Source organism: Palaemon carinicauda, chromosome 8 (assembly GCF_036898095.1).
Source record: "Palaemon carinicauda isolate YSFRI2023 chromosome 8, ASM3689809v2, whole genome shotgun sequence".
Taxonomy (NCBI): Eukaryota; Metazoa; Arthropoda; class Malacostraca; order Decapoda; family Palaemonidae; genus Palaemon; species Palaemon carinicauda.
Genome location: NC_090732.1, coordinates 158977276 through 158998651, shown reverse-complemented (window position 1 = coordinate 158998651; position 21376 = coordinate 158977276). Strand labels below are relative to the sequence as shown.

General features: G+C 43.4%; 1 protein-coding gene across 2 annotated transcripts in view; it reads left to right on the top strand.

Moving 5' to 3' along the window:
• The window catches only part of LOC137646055 (myb-like protein X), a 318901-nt gene that overhangs the window by 255597 nt on the left and 41928 nt on the right, over positions 1-21376 (top strand). For both annotated transcript variants that reach the window (XM_068379209.1, XM_068379210.1), the window contains exon 11: positions 10795-10898. In XM_068379209.1, coding sequence (XP_068235310.1) covers positions 10795-10898 — 104 coding nt within the window. The remainder of the gene's footprint in view (positions 1-10794; positions 10899-21376) is intronic.

Genomic DNA, 21376 nt, shown 5'->3' with positions numbered 1-21376 from the left:
GGACTTTGATGACCTTAAAAAGTACACGGGTTGGAAATCTCCTATGGTCTTCAAACGACACTATCTATTGAACTTACAGGCTCTTAAATACCCAACAGTTGCAGCTGGGAGCCTTATCTCTCCCCAGTGATCTTTTGTTCTTCCTTTCATCCATCTCTTTTCTTCTCCCTCCTACCCGCCACTCGCACCACGACGCCGCTTCCTTGGTGGTTCGTTAGCCCTAAGATTTTTACATATTAGGTTAATATGATTGTAACTATTATTGTTTACCGTAGTTATAGGGTTGGGATATTCTTAGCCATGTCAGTTTTGTTTCCTCTGATACTCGGAGGCTTCCCTGTTATCATGTTTGTTTAACCTTACTCCCACTATGCCCTGTGGCTATTTTATGTTTTATGCCTACTTACCTTAATTATTTATGATTTTCTTTACAGTAGGTCCTCGGGTTACGACGGTCCCGACTTACGCGGTTTCGCCGTTACGAACGCGCCCCATAAAAATATAAAAATAATATTAAGCGTCGTTCCGTCTTACACCGTTAGCGTCGTAAGCGACGTAAACAATTGCGAACTAGTTTCTAGCGCGCGGTGGATGAATACGCTTTGCGGTGGTTGTGGGCGAGGAAGACGGCGTCGCTCAGTTCCACTCATACGCCATTTTTGGTTGTGATTGCCTGTTCTTTCTCTCACGTGTTTGATCGTTTTTTTGAACTTTTTGCCCTTCATTATGGCTCCAAAGCGCAAGGCAGATTCTTCTGATGGTAGTGCATCGAAGAAAAGGAAGGCCATCACCATGGAAGTGAAATTAGACATTATTAAGCGGTCTAAAAACGGTGAAACGCCAACGAACATTGGCCGATCGCTTGGCCTTAGCCGTTCGACCGTGGCTACTATCCTTAAAGATAAGGAGCGCATTGTTGAACACGTAAAAGGATCTGCTCCAATGAAAGCAACAGTGATAACGAAACAGCGTAGTGGTTTAATTATCGAAATGGAAAGGTTATTAGTGCTTTGGTTGGAAGATCAAAATCAACGGCGTATTCCAGTGAGCTTAATGGTTATTCAAGAGAAGGCTAAAAGGTTGTTTGAAGCGTTGAAAAAAGAAAGGGGGGGAGAAAGTGAAAGTGAAGAGTTTTCGGCTAGTAGGGGTTGGTTTATGCGATTTAAGGCTCGGGCCAATTACCATAATCTTAAAGTGCAAGGTGAAGCTGCTAGTGGGGATGAGAAAGCAGCAAGTGAATTTCCTAAAGCGTTGGCTGAGATAATTAGGGAGGGGGGTTATTCTGCTTATCAGGTGTTCAATGCGGATGAGACAGGTTTATTCTGGAAGCGCATGCCTAACCGCACGTACATAGCAAAGGAGGAGAAGTCAGCACCCGGTCATAAAGCAGGCAAGGAGAGGCTAACTTTGCTTCTTGGGGGAAATGCTGCTGGCGACTTCAAACTGAAGCCCATGCTGGTCTATCAGGCTGAAAATCAAAGGGCACTCAAGGGAATTTGGAAGAGTCAACTCCCAGTCATTTGGAAGGCAAATAAGAAGGCATGGGTGACACTTGCAGTGTTTGAAGACTGGTTTATCAACCATTTTGTACCTAGTGTGGAGCGGTATTGCGCCCAAAAGGGTATCCCCTTTAAGGTGTTGCTATTGCTGGACAATGCCCCTGGACACCCTGCCCAGCTGGGAGACTTTCACCCTAATGTGAAGGTGGTTTACCTTCCACCTAATACCACGGCCCTTTTACAGCCTTTTATTGATATTTACTTTAATTCATGTGGTAAGGAACTGTTTTCTTTTTTTATTGATATTTACTTTAATTCATGTGGTAAGGAATTGTTTTCTTTTTTTTTATTGATATTTACTTTAATTCATGTGGTAAGGAATTGTTTTCTTTTTTTATTGATATTTACTTTAATTCATGTGGTAAGGAATTGTTTTCTTTTTTTATTGATATTTACTTTAATTCATGTGGTAAGGAATTGTTTTCTCTTTTTCTAATATTGTTTTTATGTCATTTGATACATTTTATTATAGTACAGTATACAGTAATACTTTACAGTACAGTACAGTACGTATATTTATGGTGTTCCGACTTACACGGAAATTCGGGTTACACCGCGTCTTAAGAACGGATCAGCGTCGTAACCCGAGGACCCCCTGTACATGGTGTTGTTTCTCTCCCCTCATTAAATTAGTAGTTATTGTTGGGTTTGGAAGGCATTCTCTGGTATATTTTCACCGGCCGCCACAGGTCGACCCAGAAAAGGGATTTTGACGAAGGAAAAATCTATTTCTGGGGAGAGACCTGTGGCACCCGGTGAAACCCTTGCCCTTTATTTTACACGATCCCACCCTTTCCTTTCCAAGCCGTCATGGCCATTACAGAAGGATGTTGTTCAGATGGCGCTCACGTCGTGGCGCTGGTGGTTGGCTAGGGCCTTTGTATCGGCCCATCCCTTTGACGAAGGAATTAACTAAATGGAAGACAACCTGTGAATAGTGGATTTCACGCGCCTTTGCTTTATACACGACACCCAAAAGGTGCTCGCGCGAGGGTTGTAACCTTAGCATTCCATGCTTTTATCTTTCTCTGGTATAATTGGAAGGTTTATCAGAAAAGATATATAAGAAGGACTCTTTTCACCGGGCGCCACAGGTCTCTCCCCAGAAATAGATTTTTCCTTCGTCAAAATCCCTTTTTTGCGCTCAGGCCATGTCGTCCTTTTAGCTTCCTAGGTTATATTTAACTACAGTGATATATCCCAGAGAATTTTACTTAAGGTATCCATAATTCTAACTCCTGGCGTGAATATCCCAGGCTTTTGCCTTTAGGGATATCGCATATCAGAGGACGTATTCTTGATACGCCACATAGCTATCTACACCGCGAATAGCGTTTTTGCTTCTAGAGGATAAAGTGGCAAGAATCAGAGGAGAGCCGTTAATAAGGCACGCTCTACTCCTACTGTTGAGTACCTGTATGACGTCACGATTGGGAGCCATCTTGTTATTCTTTCATTTGTAGCAGCCTTACTCGGTGTTTTTCCCAGTGCTCTTATGTTATTTTTGGATTATTTTCTCGCTATGATGCTTTCTCCAGCCTCATCTGCCTCTGGAAAGTTGAGTATTATCTTTACTTTGTATAAATGTAAGCTCTTGCCAGTTTTTTCCTCGATTCAAGGTTCAATTAACATAACAAGAGCTGTTGCCTAACCGGAGGCGTCATGGACGCTGTCGATCACTATGCATGTGTCATTTAGTCAACCAGAACGACCTTCCTGGTATATTTTGCTTTAATAAATTTACCTATTTAGCCTTCATTGCTAGGAAATTTTATATTATGCCGATAGTATTCGTGGTTTCGGCGATTTAGGTAACCGATCCTCACTTACTCTAGGCTTCCTAGCCTAGGTGTATAGCCCTTGCTTTCATGCATGATATATAGTTTGCCTAGTGTGGTAAATTTATTGAAGCTTTAAGCAATATTTTATACATGGAAGATATTTACTGCATAAATTTTCCTCTTCCAAAGATAGTATTCGAGAGATTTTCGGTGATTTAGGTAATCGAATCTCACCGCCTCTAGGCTACTAGCCTGGTGGCTTTGGTATATTTTCATACTCGTCCCCAATTGCTCTTGTATCACGTTATTTAGGTGGAGACTGATATCTCCTAGTCTTTTATAGGGCGATACTAATCTCCTTCGTAGATTTAAGAGCTATCTCTTTTCCCTCTGAGTTAGCCTAGGCTGAACCCTAGTCAGCTTTACCTCGAATTGCCTTCGGGTAAAACTAGGCTAGCGTGTTTCTGTCCCTTCCCTATAACCGCAGATGCTGGTTTTGGGTTTTAGCCAGAACCTCAGAGTAATCCGTCTGTGGTCAGTTGCCGACTAGCAAGGTGAATTTAATTCCCTGGCTAGGTTAGGCTACCAACGCAGGAGGCTAGACCTCCCTAGGCATCACCTGAAGGCATTATGTGATGTGATTCCTTCTCCCTGTGGCCTAGCAGACAGTCCTGTGCCAGCAGAACCTAAGCCGAAGAATAGAATTCTTCTACTGCTTGGGGGACTACAACGCTAGACTCTGTTCCTTCTGTCTGAGATAGCAGCAAGGGTGCTGCCAATCTCTTTCTGTGTTGGGCTAACCCTAGGCTAGGGAATAGAATTCTCTGGCCCCTTGGGATAGTTCTAATACTGATACGGAGTCTTGTTAGGTGAGGTAGGACTGGCTTTACTGCCGGCTCCTCTCTCACTCTACAGGACCCTCATCCCTCCCTTCTCTGTCCTATGGTGAGGGCCTAGCCTTCACATACCTTGGCCATCATCCTACAGTCGACCCTAGTGCCAGTAGGTTGTGGGATTGGCTCGTGTTTTCTGTCAGTTGCTCGACTGTGCCGGCTGCCGGCGCAGACCCTAACCCCGTCGAGTGTTCTTCAGTCCTCTCTTGGTCTGCCTTCCATAACCCTGCCGGCAGAGGCCGGCGAGGTTGTGGGTGGATGGAACCCTGAATGTTACATTTCCCCCTTCCATTTGAACCCTCATTCTGAATGGAGGGCAGTAAGGCTGAGCATTTACATGACCTCATCCGTGCTTTCTCTCTCCCTTATAACTAATACCCTGGGTTCATGGCTGCCGGCAGTCGGCTGGACTGCAGACCGCTGACGTAACGTAACTAATCGCCGGCTGGCGTGGGTTGCCGACGATCGGCGACCCACTGGCGGCCGGCGACCCACTGGCGGCCGGCGACCCATCGGCTATCTGCTGGCAGCTATGCTTACTGCTGGCAGCCGGTCGAATGGCTGTCTACCGACTTATTTCCCACTGCCGGCTGACGGAGGCCGGCGACCTACAACAGCCGGCGTTCTGCCGCCCATTGCCCCTAGAAGGCAGTACACCTTCTGACTTGAACCCAGGTACTAGCCTGCTGGCTACTGCAGTATATGACTGTACAGTGGTCAGTATAATTGCAATATAGATCATACCGCAATCAGAAAACCACGGTATAGCTTATACGGTAGCTCATAAATTTTAAAACATACACTGTTTTCATGGGCAGCCTATTGTGAGACCACTCGATATAAAGAAAGTGAGTTCTTTCTTTAATTCTCAGTGATCACTAAATTCAATCCCCAACATTAAATTCCGGAAGACGGTGTTAAGTTACACCTCTATATATCCTGAAGGATATAGATCTTCCAATGGTTTTTTCTATCATTAGAAATACCCCAGAATTTAATTTTGAGGGAGGTCATAGCAATTGGCTGGACAGGAAACACACGTATGTGTCTTTCCTTCTTCTCTTCTAGCTTACCTATCCTAAGCTATATATACATAATATTGCTTACAGAATATTGTGAGTTATTTCACCGAACACTCATTTTGTTTTTCTCTCTTTACAGGAGGACCATCCCAAATGCGGTAACCATTTGTGCAACGTCTGCAGTAAACTTCTGCGGCCATGGTCTGTGCAGGACGCACGCGCGCTGGGCAGCGACGAAGGGTACTCTGAAGTATTGGGACCCCCAGGTATGTGACGTTTGTTCCAATCTGGTTACTGAGGCTTTTGATGACCAAAAGACTACTGAATCAAGGGATGCAGCAAGAGATAAGCTGCGTAAATGGGTCAGGGATTTCCAGAAGAATACCACCGGGCCCTACCTTCCTAATGAAGAGATGAGGGCCTGCCTTTTCCCTAGGGCATCTTCGGATGCAGTAATCCCGCAACCTCAAGCAGAGATCCCCCTCGTCCAGATTCTGATAGAATCTGATGTATCGGATGCCATGAAGGACATCCAACTAGAAGACAAGATGTCAGATGTGTCAGTAGGCACTGAACGCAGTCTTCTTGCTGAACATCAGGAGGAGGAGTCTGTATTAGCTCCCAAGACTAACGACGAAGGAACCGACATAGTTTCGGTTTCATCAGCTCCGGTGACAGAGCCCGTCCCCTCGACCTCCTCTGCTCCCCAATTGGCCGACATGAGTCAAACCTTGTCCTCGATTCTCTCTAGGGTCCAAGACCTAAAGAAGCAGTCGACTGAGAAAGAAGTTGCGCTACGGTTGGAAATAAATCAACTCGCAGCTTCTCGTATAGCTCCAAAGAAGCTAAATGTAAAAGATCTTCCCCCTTTCTCGGACGTCAACCCATGAAGGCATGCTGAGCACATGCCCATGTCAGGAGGAAAGATCTTCATCTACGACAAGCTAGGCACAGTTCCAGTCAAATATGTGGAATTCTGGCCCAGTCAAGGGCCTACCCAGTCTGCTACATTCGTCTGAGGACGGAACCACCCTTGAAAGAGGAAACAGAGCCGAAAGAGGTCATAATCCTTGACCTCCCCAAAGCTCAGGCCTTGTTTTCCAACACATTGGAGGGGAGGGCCTTCACCAACTCCAAAGTGCCGGCTCTGAGTAAGAAGCACCCGTCCTTCGTTGCTGCTTCTTCCCATGTGTTCCACTTTATGGAAAAAGGGTATAAGGCAGCCTTGAAGGCAGGGAAACCATGTCCCACACTCGAAGAGTGTAGGCCGTTCTCCCTCGCCCTACCATTGGACGAAGCTGATTGGAAGGATGTTCATCATACTTTTTCAGTCGGGAAGTTAGAAGCCGACATTGCCGGACGTCTGTTCGGTGAAGACCTCCCTAAGCTGTCAGACTTTCTCCTACGTCGAGAGCAGGAAACGAAAGAAAGACTTGCTGCCTCAATGTCTCTTCTCTTCAGACCGGACTGGAGACGATGGCAAGCGTCTCCATATTCCCTGGTATGTACATGGTCTTTGCCAAGGCTCACCTGGCAACAGTTACAAAGGACCTGTACAACTTTATCAAAGCCAGAAGGGCTTGTAGAGAGTTTGTGTTCGCCTCGGCTGCAGTGCGGCACGAACCGAAGAAGCTGATATCATCCAGCATCTGGGGTAAGGACCTCTTTCCAAGTGAAGTGGTTAAGGTCGTCGTCGACAAAGCCGTCACGGAGAATAGAAATCTTCTCCAAAAGTGGGGCTTCTCGATGAAGAGGAAGTCTTCCCAGGATGAGGGTCCCCAATACAAAAGAAAGGCTAAGAGGCCAAGAAAACTCTCTCGCTCATCTGGACAGCAACACCTTCCCGCGGCCACGGTGTTCCAGACGGTGGCACAACCACCCACCACGTACCAATTGGTACCCCAGCAGCTAGTGACACAGTCGCCTGTCTTTACCCCGGCCTTTGAAAGGCAATCCACGACCTTTCGGCCGAAATCTAGAGGTTCCTTTCGAGGCTCCGCTAGACGCCCCTCAAGAGGCAATGGCAACAGGGTGGACGTGGCCAAGGAGGCAAGCCCTCCGGCCAGCACTCCAAGTGAGATGCTTCCGGGAGAGACTTCTCTTTCCGGGATCGTTGGACCTTCGATCCCTGGGCCCACAGCCTGATCAAGAACGGACTATGTTGGATCTGGAACACAACTCCACCGACTTTCCCTCCATTCTGGAAGAATATGTCCAGGAACTCTTAGACAAGAGAATTATAAGGAGAGCAAAGTCCGTCAAGTTCCAAGGAAGGCTGTTTTGTGTTCCAAAGAAGGACTCGGAAAAACTCAAGAGTCATTCTGGACTTGTCACCACTCAACCAGTTCAGGATGCTCACCCTTCAACATATAAGGACCCTACTGCCCAAACAGGCATACACAGTCTCCATGGACATAGCGGATGCATATTGGCATGTTCCAATCAATCAACAAGTTTCCTCCTACCTAGGATTCAAGCTACAATAGAGACAATATGTCTTCAGAGCCATGCCCTTTCGACTAAACATGGCCCCGAGGGTATTCACAAAGCTTGCAAACGCATTCATTCAACAACTACGCCTAAAGGGAGTTCAGGTAATAGCCTACCTGGACGATTGGCTGGTGTGGGCAGCATCCGAAGCCGAATGCATGCAAGCCTCCAAGGAAGTGATCCAGTTCCTGGAACATCTAGGATTCAAGATCAACATGGAAAAGTCTCGACTATCTCCAGCTCAAAAGTTTCAATGGCTCAGAGTTCATTGGAACTTACAGTCACACCGCCTCTCCCTTCCATCAAAGAAGAGGAGAGAGATAGCAGAATATGTCAAGAGACTTCTAAAATCCGATCGGATATCAAGACGGCAACAGGAGAGAGTACTGGGCTCCCTCCAGTTTGCCTCAGTGACAGACCCAGTGCTGAGGACACAATTAAAAGATGCATCAGGAGTCTGGAGAAGATACGCATCAAACGCTCGAAGAGATCTGACAAGACCGATACCAACTCGTCTGCGATCACTTCTCAAGCCATGGTCGGAGGCCAAGCACCTAAAGAAGAAGGTGCCCTTACAACCACCTCCACCCTCTGTCATCATTCACACTTATGCCTCAAAGGAAGGATGGGGAAGCCACTCTCACCAACGGAAAGTCCAAGGAACCTGGTCCTCCCTCTTCAACACCTTCCACATCAACATTCTGGAAGCCATGGCAGTTTTTCTATCGCTGAAGAAACTGAAGCTTCGCTGCTCGATCCACATCTGACTGGTCCTGGCCAGCGAAGTGATAATGAGATGTCTATACCAACAAGGTTCAAGATCGCCCCAAATCAACCAAGTGATGTTGGCCATCTTCCATCTGGCGGAAAAGAAGAGATGGCACTTATCAGCAGTTCACCTTCAAGGGTTCCGCAACGTGACGGTGGACGCTCTATCCAGGCTCACCCTGATAGTCAGAATGGTCCCTAGACGCAAGATCATTCTCCTTCATCCTACGCAAAGTCCCAAGACTGCAGATAGACAACAAGAGGCTACCTCAATATGTAGTCCCATACGAGGATCCACTAGCGGAAGCAGTAGACGCGATGTCCCTAGATTGGAACGATGGTTCAGGATTTACCTGTTCCCTCCAGCCAACCTCCTGTTAAAGGTCCTCAACAAACTGAGATCCTTTCGGGGAACAGCAGCAATAGTGGCTCACAAGTGGCCCAACAGCATCTGGTTCCCTCTTATAACGAAACTGCGACTGAAGCTGGTCCCATTGCCGGATCCAGTTCTGACTCAACAAGTGCAGAAGTCGACTGTCTCCGCTTCATCACAGAAAACACGAAACCTTCATCTCATCATTTTCTCGCCTTAGCAGTCAAGAAAAGGTTCAGGATTTCAAAGGACAGTATAAACTTTTTAGAAGAATATAAGTCGAAATCTACTAGAAGACAATACAAGTCATCCTGGAAGAAATGGGTTGCCTTTGTCAAGGCAAAGAAACCAAGAGAAACTGTTTATCATTCTTTATTCATCTCCATGAACAAGGTTTGGCAGCCAACACGATTTCTACGTGCAAATCTGCCTTGACTAGAACCTTGCTATATGCCTTCGAGGTGGACTTCTCTAACGAAATCTTCAATAGAACTTCAGACTTTAGGGGAGAACAGCTTTTTAGGGGCAAAACCTTAGGTTCAACATTGTCTTTGAAACAATTAAGGGCGAAGATCACCATTTCATTCCCAGAGCGGATCCAGACAGTACACCCGCAGGTCATGATCCGAGAAAAATTGCTTCAAGTCTAAACTTCTTCCAGAATAGGAATTTTCAGTCTTCGCTCGTATACTGGATGGAAGTCATCCAGGGTTTTCTTTCAACACTACGCAAAGCAAGTGCAAGAGATCAAGCACTTCGTGGTAGCAGCAGGTAGTGTGCTAAAACCTGCCGCTTGAAAACTAGGGAACAGTACACTAATCGGGACTTTTAGTGAAGGGTGTACATGATCCCTCCCTACGGAGTGACATGTTTAGTGAAGTATCACTGTAGTGACACTATGGACTGTTCCAAGTATAAAGGTGAAAGAAGCATAAAAGACTAACACATGTGCCATGCGTATATCTATGCAAGTGTTTACAGACTGTAATGACAGAAATAAGAAAACATGAAATGTCACCCAAAAATAGATTTCTGGGTCGACCTGTGACGTCCGGCGAAAAAGTCCTTCTTTGTACTTTTTCTGATATAAATCTTCCAAATATACCAGAGAAAATTAAAAGCATAGAATGCAGAGGTTACAACCCTCGCGCGAGCACCTTGTTGGTGTCGTATATCAAAAAGGGCGTTTGTAAAACACTATTCACAGGCTGTCTCCCATTTAGATAATCCCTTCATCAAAGGGGGAGGGCCGTGACAGGCCCTAGAGAATACAGTTGGGTTTCGCTTCACTTCAAAATCCGTTTTTTGAAACACGTTTTCATTTACAGGCTACGTCCTTTAAGCCTTTTATCCGTATGAAAGTTTGGTAGGAGGTTACTGAGGTTATCCCTATGCTTCTGTAAAGATCAAGCAGGGAAAGAAATGGACCGTCCAGTCAGGTTCTAAGGGGACTTCCAACCCACCAAGCAGTAAATTTCCTTAATTAAAGGACGGGTTTTTTTTTTTTTGGTGCATAGGAACAAATCACAAATTTTGAAAGTAATTTGTATTTTTCCTAAGGAACAAATCACAAATTTTGAAAGTAATTTGTATTTTTCCTAGCCAAACAAACCTGACTCTCTTAATCTAACTTCCCTCCTCAACCACCCATATCAGTTGTGGGCCAAAAGGTCGAAAGTGAAGGCTCCTCATGGACCCTCACTAGTGGAAAAACTACTCGTTATCCAACTTGAATAACTGTCTCCATCTGGCGTTGAAATTATCTCACTATTTCAAGGGCTTGTGTTTGTGTAGCTAGAAAAAAAATACAAATTACTTTTTTAGAAATTGTGATATTGTGTTATAAGTTGATTATTTTTTTTTTAAATGTTTGTCTATATCTTAATTTTTTTTTTATACTTTTATTAGGATTCTTCAACCAAGTTCTTAATAAAAAAAGCTGTGCAGGAAGCACATAAGGCCCTGAACATGAGTGTAGCAGAGCGAAAGAAAAAATACACGTTTTACTCGAGGTATGTTTGACCTTTACGGTTAGTAATTTACTCTGCATTGCTAATGATTTTTCCTAGTAACTTTCATTATGATATCCCAGTGTATATTTACAAATTGGCAGAGATAGATATTTAGTATTTCTTTATCTAGGAGGACATTTTATTCTTGATTAACCCTTTTACCCCCAGGCTCTTTGGAAGTTTCCAACCCTTAACCCCCAAGGGGTTATTTTTTTCCCAGCACTTTTTGCAGTATATTTTTTTTAAATTGCTCTAACAGGCTTAATTTTTGTCATAGAGAGGTCAGGTAAGTCTCATTCTCTTGGAAAATGCCTGAATTTTTTCAAAATATCAAAAATATGAAGAAAAAAAAATTTTAATAGCATTTTTTTGCAAGTACGTACCGGTACGTCCATGGGGGTAAAGGGATGTGTTTTGTGAAACGTACCAGTACGTCCTTTGGGGGTAAAAGGGTTAACATAGTGTAAATGATTTATATAATGTACTTCATGTACTTTTAAAGTTTACTGAATGTTGAGGATAATAGGGAGGCAGATATAATTGCTGTTGCAGGTGTTGAGGTGCCGGTGATGGGAGATGAGAATGAAAGAAAGATTACAAGAGAGGAAGTGGGAGAGCACTAGATGAAACGAGAGTAGGAAAAGCATCTGGTATGGATGGTGTGAGAGCTGAGATGTTAAAGGAAGGAGGTGTGACTACTTGAATGGTTGGTGAGATTGTTTAATGTGTGTTTTGTGTTGTCAATGGTACCAGTAGATTGGGTTTGTGCATGTATTCTACCACTATATAAGGGTAAGGGAGATGTGCATGAGTGTTGTAATTCAAGAGGTATTAGTTTGTTGAATGAAGTTGGAAAAGTGTATGGTAGAGTACTGATTAATAGGATTAAGGATAAAACAGAGAATTCAATCTTAGAAGTACAGGGTGGTTTTAGAAGAGGTAGGGGTTGTATGAATCAGATTTTTCCAGTTAGGTAGATATGCGAGAAATATTTAGCAATAGGTAAGGTGGTGTATGTTGCTTTTATGGATCTGGAGAAAGCGTACAATAGAGTTGATAGGGAAGCAATGTGGAATGTGATGAGGTTATATTGGGTTGGTGGAAGGTTGTTGCAAGCAGTGAAAAGTTTCTACAAAGATAGTAAAGCATGTGTTAGGATAGGAAATGAAGTGAGTGATTGGTTTCCAGTGAGAGTGGGGCCGAGACAGGGATGTGTGATGTCGCCGTTGTTGTTTAACTTGTATGTTGATGGAGTGGTGAGAGAGGTGAAAGCTCGAGTGCTTGGACGAGGATTAAAACTGATAGACGAGAATGACCATGAATGGGAGGTAAATTAGTTGTTGTTTCCGGATGATACTGTACTAGTTGCAGACGAGGAAGAGAAGCTTGGCCGATTAGTTGTAGAATTTGGAAGGGTGTGTGAGAGAAGGAAGTTGAGAGTTAATGTGGGTAAGAGTAAGATTATGAGATATACGAGAAGGAAAGGTGGTGCGAGGTTGAATGTCATGTTGAATGGAGAGTTACTTGAGGAGGTGGATCAGTTTAAATACTTGTTGTCTGTTGTTGCAGCAAATGGTGGAGTGGAAGCAGCTGTACGTCAGAGAGTGATTGAAGGATGCAAAGTGTTTGAGGCAGTTAAGGGAGTAGTAAAATATAGAGGGTTGGGCATGAATGTAAAGAGAGCTCTGTATGAGAAAGTGATTGTACCAACTGTGATGTATGGATCGTAGTTGTATGGGATGAAAGTGACGGAGAGACAGAAATTGAATGTTTGAGATGAAGTGTCTAAGGAGTATGGCTGGTGTATCTCGAGTGGATAGGGCTAGAAACGAAGTAGAGAGGCTGAGAACGGGTGTATGAAATGAGTTAGCAGCTAGAGTGGATATGAATGTGTTGAGGTGGTTTGGCCATGTTGAAAGAATGGAAAATGGCTGTCTGCTAAAGAAGGTGATGAATGCAAGAGTTGATGGGAGAAGTACAAGAGGAAGGCCAAGGTATGGGTGGATGGATGGAGTGAAGGAAGCTCTGGGTGATAGGAGGATAGATGTGAGAGAGGCAAGAGAGCATGCTAGAAATAGGAATGAATGGCGAGCGATTGTGACGCAGTTCCGGTAGGCCCTACAGCTTCCTCCGGTGCCTTGGATGACCGCGGAGGTAGCAGCAGTAGGGGATTCAGCATTATGAAGTTTCATCTGTGGTGGATAACGGGGGAGGGTGGGCTGTGGCACCCTAGCAGTACCAGCCGAACTTGGTTGAGTCCCTTATCAGGCTCGGGAGGAATGTAGAGAGGAGAGGTCCCCATTTTTGTTTCATTTGTTTGATGTCGGCTACCCCCAAAATTAGGGAAAGTGCCTTGGTATACAGTATGTATGTATGTACTTCATGTTCTGTACTAGTATTGAGTTCTAAAATGGGTAACTTTTTGCCTTATATTCAGTCATTTTGTTAAGAAAGAATAAGTATTATCATTGTACTGTACAGTATATGGTTGTAACCTGTAAAGTGAGCATAAAGGTCTTATGTGTTGGAACCCAAGTACTTGCGGAATACATAAGAAGTTATCCAAGTAAGTTGAATGCTTGCATAGCAAGTTCTACCCTACTTTGCATTCCATTGTCACCAAATAATTTTTCTTAATTCAAATTAGTCCACTAAGTGAATGTGATGGCATCATTGTTAGAAACAATCTCGAGGTAAAGTATATTTTTAGATATTAAACTTAGCCGGTGAATATATATATAGCTTACGTCTCCGACGGTCGACAGGTTCCTAAAACTCGCGAGCGATCGCCATGATGGTTGCTGGGTGTGACCACCAGCGCCGACTATTGGCCAGATACCGCATATATTTCTCCAGGAATTCAGTTCTTCTCTGCCGAGTGAAACGACAATATTGATTCCGCTCGCACTTAACCTCAAAGTTTTCAACTAATTGGTGAAGTACTTTTTTCATGGTTTTATGGCTTTCGCCTTGTTGGATTATTCTCAAGCAATACGATCTTCAAATTCTTTTGAAAGGAGAGAAAAATTTTTTACCCTTGATTTTTTTTTTTAATCTCTCTGGATTTTCCATAGAGAGAAGATGGCCGACCCTTCCCTCAGTGTACGGAAGTGTGTTAAAGGGTTTTAGCTTTTAGTAATCATTTTATCACTTTATAAATTATTGTGGATATAGATTTACCTCTATATTTTTTATATCTCACCCGCCTTTATTAGGCCGTTCGATTCTCTTTCTATTTATACTAAACACCGTGATGAATTTTATATATATATATATTTTTTTTTTTTATAAGCGACCTATGCCTATTCTTTGTAGGCGGTACTGACTTGGAAAACGAAGTTAAACAACGTTGAGCCCATTCAACTTTTATTTTTTATATTTGTTTAGATTGATGAGATGAATATTTTTAGAAAATATTTTAAGAAATTTATTCTTTGAATAGTCTTCGTGTTGTTTTCAAAGATGAACTAACGTTTAGTTTATTTATGCTACGCAGTTTGCACTCTATCGTTACGATAGAGAAAGAGAGAATCACGGTTTCACTTTGCAGAAAGAGTTAATCGATTTTGACATTTTGTTCATTCTTCTTACAAACTGAAGTTTTTTAAATACTAATTTAAAGGAACATGTTAATTTTCAATTTCTTAGTCCTTTTAGTATTTTCCTTTAGTCAAATAACCTTTTATTGACGAAGAGTGAGTGAGCCATTCTCTTGTGAGTGACAAGAGAGAGAGAGAGAGAGAGAACGATCCAGATCTTTATTCTCGTCTCAAGTCTCTGTACAGGGAGTTTGGGAGTGAGTAACGTTGTTCTTCTCGATTCAGATATTTACTCTCGTCCCAAGTTTCTGTACAGGGAGAGATTGAAAACGCAGTCCTTAGCGATCTAGTTTTTTAGTCTCCTCCCAAGTCACTGATCTTTTTATTCTATATATATGTATATGTTTATTAATTTTTGCATGTGTGATACATTATGTACTTATGAGCTTACATTATACGACATATTTTGCAATTCTAACCTTTGGATTTAAGGGAGAATTGCGTGCTTCAGATAGAAATCAGCTTTATTCATGTCTAATGTGAAATTATTAAAAAATGAGAGTGTCAGTGAAGAAAGTGCGAAAAACATGTTCAGTGTTGCGGAGGGTTCGTCTGTTCATGCTTGTCGCTTGCCTAGTCCGAGACCTCTTTCAGGCTCCCCTACCCCAGGGAGAAGGAATGTCGTAGGACCTAAGGAAGCGAGAGGCTTTAACCAACGAACAGACGTTCCCTCAAAGGTATCAGACGTTGCAGGAGCAAGCACGTCCTTACCATAAGACAGGAGAGTCTAAGTTCTCCTCGTCTTCCGAAGACTTGTTTCTTAAAAAATCTTGGCATAAGGTTTCGAGACCGTTGAAACATAAATTAGTTCCTTCAGAACAAGATCAACGTCTTAGCTGTAGTCATCATGAGAGTCCCGTTCATAGCGATGACGTTCATGTACAGACATTACCGACGTCACGATCTATTCCGAGTGCGGTTGATCCGAAGTTAAGTGTTTTGCAAGATATGCAGTTAAAGCTTTCTTCTTTAATGAAAGCTTACGATCCTGTTCCTGTGCGAAAGGATCCTTTGCTTGTTGTACGTCACGGTTCTGGAATATGTGATTCAGGTCTTCAATCTTCTAAACGAGATTTGTTACATCACGCTGACGTTATCCCTAGTGTCAGCTTTGCTGTTAAACGAGATGCAGAGCATAAATCTCGATATAACTTTGATCGACAGTCAGTTAAGTCGAGTCATAACTTTGATTAGCAGTCACTGCAGTTCCGCCGAGACTTTGAACGTCAGCCACCGCAGTCACAACGTGACGTTGAGCTGCAGACACCGCAGACACGACGTGACGTTGAGCGGCAGACACCGTAGACACGACGTGACGTCGAGCGTCAGTCACCGAAGTCACGATATAACATCGAACAGCAGTCACCGCTGTTACTACGTGACGTTGAACGTCGGTCACTTCAGTCACGACGTGTAGTAGAACAACATTCTCTGCAGTCACAACATGACATCGACCCTCCAACTTTAACTTCTGTTCATATACAAGTTGATGTAGCCTGCCAGGCTTTACCTTCACGTCATTCTGAATATAAATCTCCTTCTCGCAAGACTTTAGATTTATCAGATGATGTGCCCTCTGAAGAAGAAGTTGATGACCCCCTTTCAACTGATGTACCTTTGGGTATTCATTGAGAAGAGGAGGAACCTAGGGTTGTTCAACAATCCCTTGTTTAAAAAAAAAAAATTTATGAATTTCTTTAGGGAAATTTTTCCTTACTCACTTTGTAACGGCTGCTCCACGTTCTCCATCGTCTGAGTTTACTCTTGGCATGACTTTCTTCGACTCCTACATATATGAAGTCAATTCTCTCTCGTTCTTCCAAGAGAGCCATGTGCTTACTGGGAGACTGGTTGGAATCCAGGAGAAGTTTAGGAAAGTCTGCTTTTGCTTTTCCTCCTCCTAAATTAGCTTCTCGCTCGAGCGTCTGGTATGACACAGAAGTTCTCGGCTTGGGAGTACCTGCCTCTGCCCAGGGAGTCTTCTCAAGCCTAGTGGATTCTCCTCGTCGTCTAGCCATGAGACGCTCCAAGATTTTATGGTCTTCTTCAGAGGTAGACCATCTCCTGAAAGGAGTTTTTCGAGCGTTTGAAGTATTTAATTTTTTGGATGGTCCCTGGGAGCCTTAAGTAAGAAGGTCTCTCCAGCGGACAATGATATTGCTGTACAAATTAATTATGTCATGCATGAACAAGGCCATAAGGGATGGCTCCAATGAACTGGCAGCCACGTTCACTGCAGGAGTACTTAAGATGTAAGTGCTCTCAATTTGTTCATTGTCAAGACAAAGTTCACGATGGAGACTACCAAATCTGTCTTGGCAGCATTAAGGGAAGGCGACTGGATGGTCTCTCTCGACCTTCAGGATGCATACTTCCACATCCCGATTCATCCAAACTTTCAACAATATCTGAGGTTTGTGGACGGGAAAGTAGTGTACCAATTCCGAGCACTGTGCTTCGGCCTCAGTCCTGCTCCTCTTGTTTTTACAAGACTCATGCGAAATGTAGCAAGCTTTCTACATTTTTCAGGGATCAGAGTCTTCCTTTTATTTTGACGACTGGCTAATCAGGGCGTCGTCATTAAATCGCTGTCTGGAGAACCTCAAATGGACATTAGACCTAACCAAGGAGCTGGGTCTCATAGTGAACGTAGAGAAGTCGTAACTTACTCCATCCCAGGCTATTCTTTATTTGAGGATGGAGATACAGTGTTGAATTTTTCGGGCTTTTTCGTCTCCCACAAGAATGGAACAAGCTCTGTTAAAAGTCTGTCACTTGCTAGAGAAAAACAGTTGCTCAGTAAGAGTTTGAACGAGCCTCGTGGGAACTCTTTCATCGCTGGAGCAGTTTATCGAACAGCAGTCACCGCTGTTACTACGTGACGTTGAACGTCGGTCACTTCAGTCACGACGTGTAGTAAAACAACATTCTCTGTAGTCACAACGTGACATCGACCCTCCAACTTTAACTTCTGTTCATATACAAGTTGATGTAGCCTGCCAGGCTTTACCTTCACGTCATTCTGAATATAAATCTCCTTCTCGCAAGACTTTAGATTTATCAGATGATGTGCCCTCTGAAGAAGAAGTTGATGACCCCCTTTCAACTGATGTACCTTTGGGTATTCATTGAGAAGAGGAGGAACCTAGGGTTGTTCAACAATCCCTTGTTTAAAAAAAAAAATTTATGAATTTCTTTAGGGAAATTTTTTCTTACTCACTTTGTAACGGCTGCTCCACGTTCTCCATCGTCTGAGTTTACTCTTGGCATGACTTTCTTCGACTCCTACATATATGAAGTCAATTCTCTCTCGTTCTTCCAAGAGAGCCATGTGCTTACTGGGAGACTGGTTGGAATCCAGGAGAAGTTTAGGAAAGTCTGCTTTTGCTTTTCCTCCTCCTAAATTAGCTTCTCGCTCGAGCGTCTGGTATGACACAGAAGTTCTCGGCTTGGGAGTACCTGCCTCTGCCCAGGGAGTCTTCTCAAGCCTAGTGGATTCTCCTCGTCGTCTAGCCATGAGACGCTCCAAGATTTTATGGTCTTCTTCAGAGGTAGACCATCTCCTGAAAGGAGTTTTTCGAGCGTTTGAAGTATTTAATTTTTTGGATGGTCCCTGGGAGCCTTAAGTAAGAAGGTCTCTCCAGCGGACAATGATATTGCTGTACAAATTAATTATGTCATGCATGAACAAGGCCATAAGGGATGGCTCCAATGAACTGGCAGCCACGTTCACTGCAGGAGTACTTAAGATGTAAGTGCTCTCAATTTGTTCATTGTCAAGACAAAGTTCACGATGGAGACTACCAAATCTGTCTTGGCAGCATTAAGGGAAGGCGACTGGATGGTCTCTCTCGACCTTCAGGATGCATACTTCCACATCCCGATTCATCCAAACTTTCAACAATATCTGAGGTTTGTGGACGGGAAAGTAGTGTACCAATTCCGAGCACTGTGCTTCGGCCTCAGTCCTGCTCCTCTTGTTTTTACAAGACTCATGCGAAATGTAGCAAGCTTTCTACATTTTTCAGGGATCAGAGTCTTCCTTCCTTCTCACGAAGGGACCAGGTTGACGTTGGTTGCTCCCCTCTTGCCGTCGAGAGAATGGCTCACAGAGGTTCTTCTATGGCCGGTGGACATTCCAAGAAGTTTACCGTTACGGATGGATCTCCTGCGTCAGCCTTTTGTAAAAAGATTTCATCAAAGTCTCCTCGCTCTTCGTCTAACTGCCTTCATTCTATCGAAAGACTCTCTAGAGTTTGTGGGTTTTCGAAGGAGGCAGCTAGAGCGATCGCAAGAGCTAGAAGGTCCTCTACCATCAGGATCTACCAATCCAAATGGGAGGTATTTAGAGACTGGTGCAAGTCCTCCTCTATTTCCTCTTCCAATACCACTGTAGCACAGATTGCAGACTTTTTACTTTATCTTAGAAATGATCGCATCTTTTCTGCCTCAACTTTTAAAGGGTACAGAAGCATTTTAGCTTCAGTTCTTAGACATAGAAATTTAGATCTGTCTGATAATAAAGATCTTCAAGACCTTCTTAAGTCTCTTGAGACTTCCAAGGAGCGTCAGATCACTACTCCTGCTTGGAATTTGGACGTGGTCCTTAAGTTCCTTATGTCTGAAAGGTTTGAGCCGTTGAATTCAACATCGCTCAAAGATCTTACACTCAAAACTCTCTTTTTAGTGAGCTTGGCTACCGCAAAGAGTTAGTGAAGCATATGCCTTCAGCATAGATATCGGCTTCTGCTCTAATAAAGCAGTATGCTCACTTCAACTTGGTTTTTTAGCCAAAAGAGAACGGCCATCTCGTCCATGGCCTAAGTCGTTTGAATTTCCCAGTCTGTCTGAAATTGTTGGGAACGAAATTGAAAGAGTCCTGTGCCCTGTAAGAGCTCTTAAATTTTATTTAAATAGAACCAAAACGCTGCGAGGCAATTCAGAGGCTTTATGGTGTTCGGTTAAAAAAGACCACCTTACCGATGTCGAAAAATGCATTGTCATATTTTATTAGACTTTTAATTAGAGAGGCTCACTCTCATTGAAGTGATAATGAAGTTAGAACAGTGGCAACTTCAGTAGCGTTCAAACAAAATAGATCCCTTAGAAGCATTATGGACGCAACCTTCTGGTGGAGTAAATCTGTGTTCGCTTCACATTATTTAAAAAATGTCCAGACTCTTTATGAGGACTGCTACATGTTGGGACCATTCGTAGCAGCGAGTGCAGTAGTGGGTGAAGGTTCTACCACTACATTCCCTTAATCCCAATATCCTTTTTCTTCTCTTGAAACTTAATTTTTTGGGTTGTACGTGGAGACTAAGAAGTCTTCCGCAATCTTTTGATTTGGCGGGTGGTCAAACTTGTTTCTTGAGAGCGCCCAGATCAAGGGTATTGATGAGGTCCTGTTATAGGGGTGTTCTCCCTGATTATAACAGCTCCTAGAAGTCTTTCAGCATCCTGAGAGGATCGCTGGGCTTCGTAAGGATAGGGGACTAATGAGGCAGAGTATTCATCAGAGTCAGCTTCCTTATCAGGTACCTATACTTAAGTTTGTTTTTTGAATATTTGTCAAGAACTCTTGAGCATATACTCCTTTAATGTTTTAATACTGGTCTCACCCTCCACCATGGGTGTGAATCAGCTATATTAGGCCAGTCATTTTATGGATATACCCACCACAAATTGCAATAGTAATGAAACTTGGCATTTTTGCTTCTTTTGACCCATGTAATAACATAGTAAAAGTCAAGGAAATTCGAGGCATTGGAACACATTCATTTCGAGCAACCACTTTTTGAAAGTTATGCACGAAAATACGCTAATAGAAATGGCATAACATTTTTTGTTATAACAGTGCTTTTGTTATTTCTTTCACATTTCTCAAAAGATGTCAAAAATTTTTATTAAATAAATAAATTGAGATAATTAACGTCTAATAGCGTTGTTTTTTTTTCTTTTTAGGTTAACCAGTAGCATGGACGATTGCGTTTTCTGCAGCGAGTCTCTCGGCAACGGCGAACAAACCACGAAATTAGGTTCCAAGGGGTGTGATGGAATAAACAAGGCAAATGACCTACGGCAGGCTGATATCAGTGTCGCACCTGGACAAGTTGTACACACCAGATGCAGGAAGGACTTCTGCTCCCAACTGTCTATTGAACGATACATCAGAAAACGCTGATATGACTGTACTGGGTGTTTCAGCGGCACTGTGCGTGCGCGTCGATCTGCCAGTTCTGGGTTTCACTACAGCGAACACTGTTTGTTCTGTGGAACACCAGACAAGTAACAGGGCAGACAAAAAACGCATAAACTTATACCAGTCAGAACAATGGACTTCCAGAGGAAGGTTACAGAGAGCTGTGTTGAACGCAATGATGCATGGTCAGAGACAGTAAAGGCTCGAGTAGAATTCGTCCAGGACTTGCATGCCGCTGACGCAGTCTATCACAATATATGTAGCATAAACTTCAGAACTGGGAAGCAGATTCCACGCCAGTTCCTTACAGTGCCAAGCAAGCGACCTAAGTATGGTAGACCGGCTGATGACACACGGAATGATGCATTCATAAAAGTCGCAGAGTACCTCAAAGCCAATGACGAGGAACAGACAACGATACCGGATCTCATAGGAAAAATGGGGGAATTTCTTCTTGGAACTGATTGCACACCTTATGGATTCACCTACATGAAGGAATGTATCCAAAAGCACTTTGGTCAGGATATCACCATCGCAGAAATAAATGGCAAAGAGAATGTTGTGACCTTTCGCCACAGGGCCTCTGCGATCATTCACGAATTCCATCAAAGGCCAAAGGAGACATCATATGAAGCTGAGAAGATGAGACTGATTAAGACGGCAGCAAAACTGATCAA